The sequence below is a fragment of the Microcaecilia unicolor genome, chromosome 1, assembly GCF_901765095.1.
Source record: "Microcaecilia unicolor chromosome 1, aMicUni1.1, whole genome shotgun sequence".
Lineage (NCBI taxonomy): Eukaryota > Metazoa > Chordata > Amphibia > Gymnophiona > Siphonopidae > Microcaecilia > Microcaecilia unicolor.
Window position 1 is genome coordinate 688,958,042 of NC_044031.1, and position 13,238 is coordinate 688,971,279.

The 13,238-nt window shown below is 42.9% G+C and overlaps 1 protein-coding gene across 1 annotated transcript in view; it reads right to left on the bottom strand.

The window, feature by feature from the left end:
• Nucleotides 1–13,238, bottom strand: part of TLN2 (talin 2) — a 523,010-nt gene that overhangs the window by 148,893 nt on the left and 360,879 nt on the right. Inside the window, 3 exon segments of the mRNA XM_030188409.1 lie at nt 1,387–1,557; nt 6,279–6,380; nt 12,486–12,618. Coding sequence (XP_030044269.1) covers nt 1,387–1,557; nt 6,279–6,380; nt 12,486–12,618 — 406 coding nt within the window.

The following is a 13,238-nucleotide window of genomic DNA, read 5'->3' on the forward strand; positions in this document are numbered from 1 at the left end:
TGGTTCAGTGAGACCACGGATTTGAATGGCATGTCACCTGAAGCGATTCTCCAGGCCTTCAATCTTATCCATCAAGGAGTGGAGGAGTAGCCTAGTGGTTAGTGCAGTGGACTTTGATCCTGGGGAACTGAGTTCGATTCCCACTGCAGCTCCTTGTGACTCTGGGCAAGTCACTTAACCCTCCATTGCCCCTGGAACAAAATAAGTACCTGAATAGATGTAAACCGCTTTGAATGTAGTTGCAAAAACCTCAGAAAGGCGGTATATCAAGTCCCATTCCCCCCCCCCCCTTTCCCCTTCCAGAACACCCTCCACAGTTGCTTGCTTTTTAATGACATCTCCCATTGTCTCTGCCTGGTCATCAAGCAGCCGCTCAACTTCATCAAATCACCAATCAATGCTTTTAATTCTCCTGCGCTGTCCACCTAATGTTTTTGGAGGGCTTGTTTGAGTTCAGAAAGCATAATGCGAAGGTCCCATTTAGTGAGCAGGGTATCCACCAAGCCAGGATCTGCCAGGTCTACCGAGCTGAGCAGGCTGTCTTCATCACGAGTAAGAGTGATTGCCTCAGAGGCTCCACGTGGGCCACCATAGTCTTCCCAGTTTGCAGCTTGAAAAAACTGCTTTTTCTCCACACTTTTCTTCTTGGACATCGCCAATTATTTCAGGACAGCACTAATAAACTTTTGGAAATAAAATAGCAGCTATCCAATAGGGGAATTGCTAATTACACTTTATTTTCCTTGGGGTTACTGCAAAGCTTCAGGAAGCTGTATCTGTCTTCTCATGACATCGCTTGAAGCTCCCTCCATCCCTCTTTCAATTAAAAGGGCACACTGGATTGAGGGGGTATAGAATGAAGGTGATAGGGAATACACTTAGGAGTAATCTAAGGAAATACTTCTTTACGGAAAGAATGGTGGATGCATGGAACAGCCTCCTTGCAGAGGTGGTGTAGACGAGGACTAAATTGGAATTCAAGAAAGCACAGGGCAAGCACTGAAGATCTGTAAGGCAGAGGGAAGGATTTTAGAGCTTAGTAGTTGGTATGGATGGGAAGACTGCATAGATCATATATCTTTATCTACCATCATTTTCTGTGTTTCTATTTATGTGGCTTTGTGAGGCACCTGTAGTTGACCCCAGAGAATATTTGTTCATGGAGGTGATGGCAGATACATGGAATGGCACTGCAGTGAGGGTAGTGGAGACAAAAGCAGTAACAAAATTCAAGAAAGCATAGGATAAGTACCTAGACTCTAGTTTGAAGAAGTGAAGGGAAAACTAGAGATCATCTACGGTTTACAGCACTTGGACAGTTCGACGGCTCTACTGCTGTCATATTCTATATTTTTCTTCATGGAAAACAAGAGGAATGTACCATACCTTTGGATTGCCCCCTCCTTCTTTGGCTGCATAAAGCATCTGCAGGGCAGATTCAGCCAATGTCTTGGTCTGGTCTAACACAGTCATCTGCTGTTGGTGATCCAAGTTTTTGGAAACCACACCCACTGCAGCCAAAACCAAGGGTTCAAAGTACTTTGCCAGCTGAGTGACCTAAGGGGAAAAAAACAATAAAAAGTCCCTCATTAAGATTCTTATTTACAGCATAGGAGAGAGAGAGCGAGAACAAATTTTGAAGCGCTAATGATCATCTTTATTAGAAGTAAAATGTTCTACAGTGGTGATTGTTGCACTACTCTTCCATGTTGTGTGAATGAGTATTGCCTAACAATAATATACCCATGATTTTCTACAACACACTATATCAAGTTGCTGCGTGATGACATTTCTTGATATACAGCACTATGTCAAGTGCCATCACTGAAGTGATTATAAACATGAAAAGTTTGAGATTATATTGTAAAAAGTGATGAAAAGATTAATCCTTTACAGTCAATATACCTAAAAATCTAGAAGAGATGTCTGCAAATATTGGCTCTTTATCTGGGGGACTGTATGGGAGCAGGCAGAAACATCTCCAAGATAAAGGCAATGCATGGTTAACACAGCCACCTCTTATATGTGAACATCTCTGGGAAAAGGTGACTAAAATCACCAGAAACAAAAAGATTCTAATGAATTCCGTTAGAGCAAACAATTTGTAATATAACAGTTACAGAACTTCAAACACGTAACATTTTCAGACTGCTTATGAACCCATGACATGAAAAACTGGCTACTCTCAACATTTTGGATCTGATACTTGCCACCTTTTCCCAGAGACAATCATATATGATTCTCCTCCCTCTAAATGAAGGCCTTTTAATTATACTTACTCCTTACATGTTTAATTAATGCAATATAAAAAGAAATGGCTCAATAAAATATATTTTCTCCTGGGTTGCCTATGTTTTTCTCAAGTAGGGTTTTTGCTTCTTTTATTTGACACGATTTAGGTGATATTTTTAAAAAGACATTTACACACAACTTTGCTAGATACATTGCCTCTGGAGGGCTTGAAGAGAGGTTGAAGGTTATGACAAACTGTATAAAATATGCATATATGTGCAAAAAACAAACCAGGAAATTTACGAGTACTAAATAGCAGGTATGAATTGTGTGTGTGCAGTTTGTATGGTAATTTTCAAAAAGTATGGTGGAAATTCTGTAAAGTGACACCTAAATTAAGGCATCACAAAGGGGTGTGCTTGATGCCCATTCTGTAACAACAGTGTATTTAACCCATTATAGAATACTAGCACAAATTCTATTTGTCACACTAAAATTTAGGTGTGACTGCTTACGCCGGGTCAACGGCTGGCTTAAGTTGTTGCGCCTATATGTGCCTTGCAATATGCATAACTGATAGCATTCTCTGAGTTGTGCACATTGCTAGGCGGAACACCCATGACACATCCATGCTCCGCCCATGGGTTTGGCTCACTTGAAATTATGCGATACATGACACAAACACCATGTTTATAGAATAGCGCCTAGAACTTGCGTGCATATCTGCCGATTTATGGCATCAAACACACATAAGTGCAGTTATTTTTTAAACTTGGCACCTTATCTTAGGTGCGTTCCTTATACTTTCACTTAGAAAAATAAAACACCTAATTGCAAAAATTAATGTACTCTGTACAGAGGAATTGTAATCTGGGGATAATAAGAGACTTCTCCAGTCTATTTACCAGGGAGACAACAGATAGTGAAGGCCAGAAATTATGTACTTAACACTCTGGAGCCTATTTACTAACTTAAGGTTATGCTTTTACCAATAGCTTAATGTAGAAACTTAATGTGTGGTAACTACAGGACATCCGGGTTTGCTGTTGGGGACATTTTGCTCTTCAATTAACTTAGAAAAAAGTTCTTTACCTTGTTGAATGGCAGGTAACGGAATGCACTTAGCTACGCTTAGTCACTGTCAACAGTTAATGAATGGTAACCACCTCTGCAATAAACTGTAAGTCAAGTTCCTATAGCTCATTTCTGTGTTAGTGCAGAAATTAGCCCACACTAACTACTAAGGCACTGCATTAATTGTTATTGCACATTAAAAGGGTGAGGGGGGTGGAGGGGGGAAGTGCCCAAAGTTAGGCACCGGGATGATCTGCACTAAGCTACTATTCTATAAAAGGCACTCTGAACAGAGCATCCTTTATAGAATACTAGCTTAGCATGTATTTTGCATCCAACTTTGGGTGCAAGTACAGTGGGGGAAATAAGTATTTGATCCCTTGCTGATTTTGTAAGTTTGCCCACTGACAAAGACATGAGCAGCCCATAATTGAAGGGTAGGTTATTGGTAACAGTGAGAGATAGCACATCACAAATTAAATCCGGAAAATCACATTGTGGAAAGTATATGAATTTATTTGCATTCTGCAGAGGGAAATAAGTATTTAATCCCTCTGGCAAACAAGACCTAATACTTGGTGGCAAAACCCTTGTTGGCAAGCACAGCGGTCAGACGTCTTCTGTAGTTGATGATGAGGTTTGCACACATGTCAGGAGGAATTTTGGTCCACTCCTCTTTGCAGATCATCTCTAAATCATTAAGAGTTCTGGGCTGTCGCTTGGCAACTCGCAGCTTCAGCTCCCTCCATAAGTTTCAATGGGATTAAGGTCTGGTGACTGGCTAGGCCACTCCATGACCCTAATGTGCTTCTTCCTGAGCCACTCCTTTGTTGCCTTGGCTGTATGTTTTGGGTCATTGTCGTGCTGGAAGACCCAGCCACGACCCATTTTTAAGGCCCTGGCGGAGGGAAGGAGGTTGTCACTCAGAATTGTACGGTACATGGCCCCATCCATTCTCCCATTGATGCGGTGAAGTAGTCCTGTGCCCTTAGCAGAGAAACACCCCCAAAACATAACATTTCCACCTCCATGCTTGACAGTGGGGACGGTGTTCTTTGGGTCATAGGCAGCATTTCTCTTCCTCCAAACACGGTGAGTTGAGTTCATGCCAAAGAGCTCAATTTTTGTCTCATCTGACCACAGCACCTTCTCCCAATCACTCTCGGCATCATCCAGGTGTTCACTGGCAAACTTCAGACGGGCCGTCACATGTGCCTTCCGGAGCAGGGGGACCTTGCGGGCACTGCAGGATTGCAATCCGTTATGTCGTAATGTGTTACCAATGGTTTTCGTGGTGACAGTGGTCCCAGCTGCCTTGAGATCATTGACAAGTTCCCCCCTTGTAGTTGTAGGCTGATTTCTAACCTTCCTCATGATCAAGGATACCCCACGAGGTGAGATTTTGCGTGGAGCCCCAGATCTTTGTCGATTGACAGTCATTTTGTACTTCTTCCATTTTCTTACTATGGCACCAACAGTTGTCTCCTTCTCGCCCAGCGTCTTACTGATGGTTTTGTAGCCCATTCCAGCCTTGTGCAGGTGTATGATCTTGTCCCTGACATCCTTAGACAGCTCCTTGCTCTTGGCCATTTTGTAGAGGTTAGAGTCTGACTGATTCACTGAGTCTGTGGACAGGTGTCTTTCATACAGGTGACCATTGCCGACAGCTGTCTGTCATGCAGGTAACGAGTTGATTTGGAGCATCTACCTGGTCTGTAGGGGCCAGATCTCTTACTGGTTGGTGGGGGATCAAATACTTATTTCCCTCTGCAAAATGCAAATAAATTCATATACTTTCCACAATGTGATTTTCCGGATTTAATTTGTGATGTGCTATCTCTCACTGTTACCAATAACCTACCCTTCAATTATGGGCTGCTCATGTCTTTGTCAGTGGGCAAACTTACAAAATCAGCAAGGGATCAAATACTTATTTCCCCCACTGTATTTCTGCCTGCCACAGGCTGGTGTAAATGCTGACACCCAACTGGTGGCAATTAGGCACGCAAATGCAGGTATATAACATCGTGCCTAATTTGTGGGAATGCCTTGACCCGCTCCTCCCATGACCATGCCCCTTGGAGAACTGCACACTATGAAGTTTAGGTGTGCATGATACGGAATAAGGTAGATCCGCATGTAATGCCTAATTATTGACAATTATGTGCTTGTTAATTCCAATAACCAATTGTTAGCACCCAATTGAATAATTAGGTGATGCGCAAATCAGGGGCGTAGCCAGACTTCGGCGGGAGGGGGTCCAAAGCCCAAGGTGGGGGCACATTTTAGCCCCCCTCCGCCATTGCCGACCCCCCCCCTGCTGCTGCCCCTCTCGACCCCCCCCCCCCACGCCGTCGCCTACCTTTGCTGGCGGGGGACCCTAATCCCCGCCAGCCGAGGAGGTCCTCTTCTTCCCGCGAAGGCTTCGTTCTGTTTCTGACGTGACGTCAGACTCACAGAAACAGAACGAAGCCTGGCTGATCTGCAAGGCTTTGTTCTGTTTCCGCGAGTCTTGACGTCCTGCACGTACAACGTGCAGGATGTCAGAAACAGAACAAAGTCTTCACGGGAAGAAGAGGACCTCCTTGGCTGGCGGGGATTGGGGTCCCCCGCCAGCAAAGGTAGCCCACGGCAATGACAGGGGAGGGTTGGCAGCGGGAGGGGGGGGTCGAGAGGGTCGTTGGTAGGGGGGTCCAGGGCCAAATCTATGGGGGCCCAGGCCCCACGTAGCTACTCCACTGGCACAGATCTGGGATCTACGCCCAAAGCTGGGCACCCAAATTTGAGCAACTTATACAGAATCCAGGGGTAACTGTGTCAACAACTGATGAGGCTTAGTAAACACACCCCTCTCCATTTCTTGAACGCATAATTCCATGTACTCCTTTGTATTACAGGCAACACATTATATAGGGAGAAAGGCAAACATCCTTTATAACACATTTAGGTGAATAATTGAAAAGTAGTGGTACCTTGTGTCCCAGCTGAGCTGCCTCTCCTCGAGCTGCTATAGTTATGGGATCGATAAGGTGTCCAATTTCCTGGACCACCGATGTCAACTGCTCCTGCAAAGCCTGATAAGGAAAGAAAATGACAGTCCTTTCCTTAACAGCTCATTCACTGTGCTGGGCATGTCACAAGACAGATTCAATGATCAACAGCAAACTGAGGAGCAGTATGTTACTGCTTATGCTAATTTGTTAAGACAATATAGAGAGTAATCTCCAGACCACAAGAGGTACTTTCAGAATAAAGGCTGCAAGGGTTTTACTTCTTTATTCTTTTATATGACAGCCTTCCACTTTGCTTTCATTTTTCTACATAACAGACTTCCACTTTGCTTTCGTTTGTTCAAGGTCAAATATCATGTACAGACAGTGTGTCCTAACCATTATTAAATGACCACCATAATATTCCTCTATTTTTATTTATTTATTTTTAAACAACCCTTTTTTTCTTTTTTTTTTTTCATTTAAAATTTTTTATTATAATAGTTTTGTACCCGTTAACTTACACAAAGAACACGACTTGCTCACTGTAGCCCGCGCAGGGGCTAACAATTACTGGACTAAGACATCTTGTACAAGCTTATCAGCTACATAAATTCCTCTACAGTATGTGCTTTTTTTAATTATTTATAATAGTCCTACAAACAACTTCCACACCCCAAGTAAACTGTGTGCCAATATTATGCACCATCCCTTCTCCTCAGCCCTCCAACCACTTCCAGCCCCTTCACAATATGAGAATGCCCCTTGGTTCTTTGGGACACGCTCCATCACCCCCTTCCCCTCCCTTTACCCACCCCTCCAAGCCCACCTACATCCTCTAATTCTCCACCATCCTAAATGCGTGTTAATTGCTGATGGAATCGAGCCCACCCACCTTTATGTCGCAGAAACCCCTCCCTGCGGTATGCTGTAAGGTACTCCATTTGTATTAAATGACCCAGTTTGCACTTCCAATCACCTAATGTCGGGGGGTCTACTTTGCTGTGCTATGAGGCACTTGGCTGCTGCCAGCCCCCATCACAAGCATTTGCTCTCCTCCCAAGAATCCCTCTCGTTATGTAAACCCAAGAGACATACCAAAGGACTGCACACCAAAGATGACTCAATCAAAATTACCAACGCTTTCATAACAGCCTGCCAAAAGGGAACCACTCTGGGGCAGCTCCACCATATATGTAAAAATGAGCCAGTTGTGATTTAGACCTCCAGCAAAAGCCCGGTGTACCCGGATACGTCCGCTGCAGTCTCGTCTCTGGTGTGTAATACCATCTGGTGAGGACTTTGTATGCATTTTCCTGCACCAAAACACACACCAAGGTTTTTTGAACCTCCCCACAAACAACTTCCCACTCCTGATCAGAAAAGCAGCACTTTAGATCTTCTTCCCAAGCTCCCTGAAAACTAAATGGCCTGGGATCACCTCCCCTAAGAAATTTATAGATCACTGATACTGGTTGGGGCACCCTCCTCAACAAAAGCCACAGGTTTTCCAGACTTTCCATCTCTTGAGGGTTCTCCCCCCTCCAACTCAGTGTCCCCACAAAGTGTTGAATCTGTAAATTGGAAAAAATATCTCCCCCAGGCAGGTCATACATATTACATACAGAGTAGCTGTGCATGAAGTAAAAACAAAACAAAAAAACACTTCCTTTACATTGTAGAGTAACTGTGCACAGAGTAAAAAAACAAAAACAAAAAAACACTTCCTCTACATTGCTTTAAAAGTGCCACCTATTAGTCTCATGGAGCACCCCCTGATATTATTTTAAAGAGTACACAACTGTTCCTTATTTACCTGTTCCACCCCACTCATGATTTTACAGACCTTTTTCTCTTCTCAGTTATCTCTTCTCCATACTGAAGAGCTCTACACTCTTTCCAGTTTCTCCACATGGGAGTTGTTCCATTCCCTTTATCACTTTCATTACCCTCCTCTAAACTTTTATTAGTTCTGGTATGTCTTTTTGAGATGAGGTTACTAGAACTGTTCAGAACGCTAATCGCATCATGGATCGATACAAAGGCACTGTAATATGCTTTTTTCTTCATTGACTTTCCTAATAGCTAACATTTCGCTTTGATTTTTTGACCACTAAGGCACACTGACCCAAACATATCATGTGTTGTCCACAGTGATGTCAAGATCTTTTTCTTGGGTAGTGATCTGTAATATGGAACCCAGCATCAGGTTTGAATTATTTTTCTCTATGTGTGAATTTGCACTTGTCTACATCAAATTTTATCTGCTAGTGATCTAAAAACTTTGAATAATTTTGTGTGACAAACACATCCAATCACCTCGCTTGCTGTTTCCTTTTTCAGATCATTCATAAATATCAGCTCAGGCAGATCCCTGGGGCACTCCACTATTTATCTTTTTCCACTGAGCAACTGATCATTTAGCCTTACAATGTTTTCTATTTTTCAACTAGATCCAAGTCCATAATAAGACATTGTCTGCTATCTGATTATATTTTAATTTTTTCATGAAGAACGTCTGAAAATCCAGATACATTGTCATCTGGCTCACCCTTATCCACATCTTTGTCAACCTCTTAAAAAAAAAAAGCAATACAGACTAGCAAGGCAAGATTTGTCTCTTTTAAAATCAGGTTGGCTTTGCCCCATTAAGCTAAGCCTAATTATACGTTGTCACAAAATACCTAGCCACCTGCCTGGGGTTACCCCATGGCCACTTCGAGGGTCTATCCCCAGTACAGCTCAGGTCCACCTGAACCTGCCGTTTGTGCTCTACATTAACACCCTCTTCCCACCGACAGGTCATAACCACCTCTGGGTGAGTCTCCCACTCTCAAATAATCCCCAGTGATTTCTAGTTTACTGGAGGCCACACTCCCAGTGGTCCCACAGTTCCCAGAAAACACTCACAGATCCAACACACAAACCACCAGGATTCTTTTATCAGTCCAAAGAGGCAATAAACTGAAACTTGTTTATTGTCTAAAAAAATTGAACAATGTAACATAAAAAGTGCAAGCAGCAAACAATAATAGGTAACTGAAATATGGATCAACTAGTAAACATGCCCATTTAAGACACAAATGAAATGGGCGCTAGCAAGGTTATCCTCCGAGTTCCAGCTTGGCCCCCTTCCTCCCCCCTCTCATCCGAGTTCCAGGCCCCTCTCCCTCTCCTCTGAGTTTCAGGCTCCCCTCTCCTCTGAGTTCCATGCCCCCGCCCTCCCTCCCTCCCGAGTTCTATAATTGGTTCCTGTTTCTGGAAGGGCAGGACCAGAGGCAGAGCTGAGACAGAAGGGAAGGCAGGCTGAAGCGCCGTGCTTGCTCGCCTTTTACTGCTGCCGGCGGACCCCAAGGTAAGAATTTTTAAATTCAGGCCGTCACACAGGAAGGAGAGGGGCAGGCGGAGGACTGGGAGAAGAGGGCGGGCAGTGCAGGTCGGCCTGCCACTCGGAGGGGAGAGAGAGAGAAGGAGGGAGGCGCGGGGGTCTGGAACTTGTAGGAGAGGGGGGCATGGAATTTGGAGGGGAGGGAGAGGAGGGGAAGACAGGGAGGGAGAGGAGGGGAAGACAGGGAAGGAGGGAGGGGGTGGGCCTGGAACTCAGAGGACAGGGGGGAGGGAGGGGGCGATTCTCACATGATTGTATCCTCACCTCCAACGTTCTGTGGCTGGCTGGTGCTGGTTTCCCTTCCCTCTCATTGATCCGCCCTCTGACGTCATCACATTCAGATGAGAGGGCGGGCCAATGGGAATTGTGTTACGAACCCAGGCATCCAGATGTAGAATGTTGGAGGTGCAAATTATTATATAGGATTGTAACACTAACTAAACATTTGTTTACTTTCTAAAAAGTACCTGGGAAGATCAGGACATATAATTCACTGAGCCTCAGCAAAGGGATCTGTCTCTCTTTTCTCCCTGGCTAAGACTGGAGAAAAAGCCAGTACTCTCCCAATGAAAACGAGCTCCTGGGCCAATCAGAGCCCAAAATAAAAAAATTTCAAAAATATACTGCTTCTTGCTTCCTGTTTGTGTTAAACTGAAAAGAGAACATTCATTTTTTTTCTATAACAGCTTACAACAAAGAAACACCGCCTGCTGGCCTAATAGGAGAAATACACTTCAAGACATAATTAATGTAGGAAAATATCCAATATATTTTACAGGCTATAAACATACTGTTTCTTCACATATGTTAAGTAATTTTTTTTTTCAGACTAGCATCTACCATTTTGCCCAGCAATATGATCAGGCTTATTGCTTCCCAGATCCCCATGGAGACTTTTTAAAAAATTGTTGTTGCACTGGCCATTCTCCAATCCTCGGGTACCTCAAAAGGTGCAGTTGAATGATGCTTGTAAAGTGGGGCTGTAACTTTTCTGCACCCCTTATGAAAAATGGTTCACAAATCTGGGCAGCAATGATAGAAGTAAACAAACTGAAGCTTACCATGTAATGGATGCAGCCTAGCTACTTAGGACACTGTCACTCAGGAAACCATGCAAGTAGTTTGTAGTTCCAAATCAGGAATAATGCTGTACGTTCCATCTGACACTAAATAAACAATTTTTACCCCATATAAATATTATTTTCACTTATTTAAATGTGTTTCTTACAGCTGCTTTGATCTGTTCAACTGAATCCTCTCACCCAACATGCATTCCTTTATTCTCTATTTTGCCTTCATAAACTAGCCTACAAAACAAATCCTGCTTCTGTTCAAAAAAAGAAAAGAACAGAAGAACATGAGTTTTATGGCTTAAAATATCTGTATTTTAATCACCCTAATATAGTTTCAGGGTTGGATTAGGTGAAAGAAGACAAGGTGTCATCCAACCTTGTGATTTCTTATCAGATCTGTCTATAGAGAATTCAGGGAGAAAGTTTCCTCTGGCTCCTGTAAACTTATACCAGATAACAGTGTTAGCCAAGCTGCTCATTTGCAGCAGTGTGCGTGTATGTGTGTGTGCACTGAAAGTAATCCAATTTCTGATGTAGGCTGTAACCTTTTGAAGAATGACTTCTCTTATTTTCCACACATTTAGAACACGCACACTAAAGCATCCATGTGAAGGGGGATTTCAGAAAGAAGTTACAATTAGAATTGAGACGTTCAGGTTGGATGTGTCAAATTTGACTAGTATTTTAGAGAAGGATCTGCTGACGTAAAGCTTTTCCAAATTACATGCAGGAAAGGATATGTTATGTGCTGGCTATGTGTGGCAGCAACACCCATTTTGCAAAAGTCAATATGGCAACAAGTATATGGGATGGCACATACATGTGTATATCTGCCATTTTAGTAGTACATACATCTATGTTTCCCAAGCTGTTACAGAACCTAATATTTGCCAGCTTTGGGGGGTCAGAACAATAGGGGAATGTTCCCTCCGATAGAGTGCTGCTCAAAACGAGCACCTTTACATAACCTAGACATCACCGGGAGAAGCTTTAAATCCCAACGCTGATCTTGGGGGGATGTTAACATGCATTCCCCTTCTGAAATGGGGAGTTCACAAGTATATTTTAGCATGGCCCTAAGTTCTGCACCACTTTCCATATGCCCATCTTTGTGATTTGGATGTGTGTATCTTGGATTTCTAAAATCAGGATTTAGGGGCAAGTTAGCAAAGTGGGCTACCATTAAGACAGGTTGTTTTACCACTAACTCGTGCTATTTTAACAAAAGTCCCATTTGTTTTGCAACGAGACCTAGTTACTAATAATTGGGGTTAACAGTAAATTGACACGTCTTAACGGTAGCCTATGTTGATCATTTCCCTCCTTAGATGTGTATGTGATATGCGTTTCTAAATGCCAGTTTATACTTGCCCAAATCAAAAATAGGGTTTCTAAAATTTGCACCATTGTTTTTCTATCAATTTCTCATATGGGCACGCTCCAACTGCATGGTCTATCAGGAAGCAGATGAGGGTCCAGGCCGCTCTCCCACTACATGGAGACACAGAAAACTTAAAAGGTAATGCAGTAAAATGTATGGCCATCCATATTTTGTTGAATGTCATCATAACAATAAAATTCATTCTATTTTTGGAGTAGCCAGGGCAAGGTTTTACCCAGCATGGAAAGTGACCAGAAGCCTGGGCTACTTTTTATTTTTGGATACAAGTTGTCATGTTAAATTCTACCTACTGCAAATTCTTTTGTTCCTTTTTTCTAACTTGTTACCTCAAGTGAGATGTCATCCCTCGTGGCCAGGTTCTGACTAACGGTTGCAAGGGATGCCTGCTCAATATCCCTAATGCATTTATTGATGCTGTCGATCGAGTAATCACACTCTCTCTGGCCTGGAGCCTTATCCCTGTGAACAAGAAGACGCTATGAGAAGTCATCTCAGAACTTAATCTAGTTTGTTTATAGACAGATCACAGCACTCTCGGGAAATGTAATTTGGCAAGAAAGGACTCCACAATAAATAGAAAAGGCTTCTGTTACAATTCTCCAGATGTAAGGCAGCACAATACCATGGGAAAGTTCTTTAAAGCTAAGCTTTTTCCTACTACTTTATCAAGAACATTTATTTTAAGCTAAACACAAAAATGTTCTAAAATGGCAGAAGAATAGAAAAACTTTTTGGCATTAACATGTTTTTGTACGCCTTACGAACTAGACTTACCAATGTGCATGACACTGTTAGTGCTCACCAATATCATTAATAAATATGTGTTATTTTACCGCAAATCCCATTTTGGCAGGGCAGGTTAACGGCTATGAAGAGTAATTCTTTACACTGGACACTTGCATTTATGTACACATTAATGCAAGTTAAGGTTTAAAATATTAGCACTTCCATGTGTATGAATGCATAGACCCACAGAAGTGCTAACAGGGTACCTGGGTGCTATTCTGCAAATATCCACTTAACTTACACAGAAACATAGTAGATGACGGCAGATAAAGAGACTCTGTCCATCCAGTCTG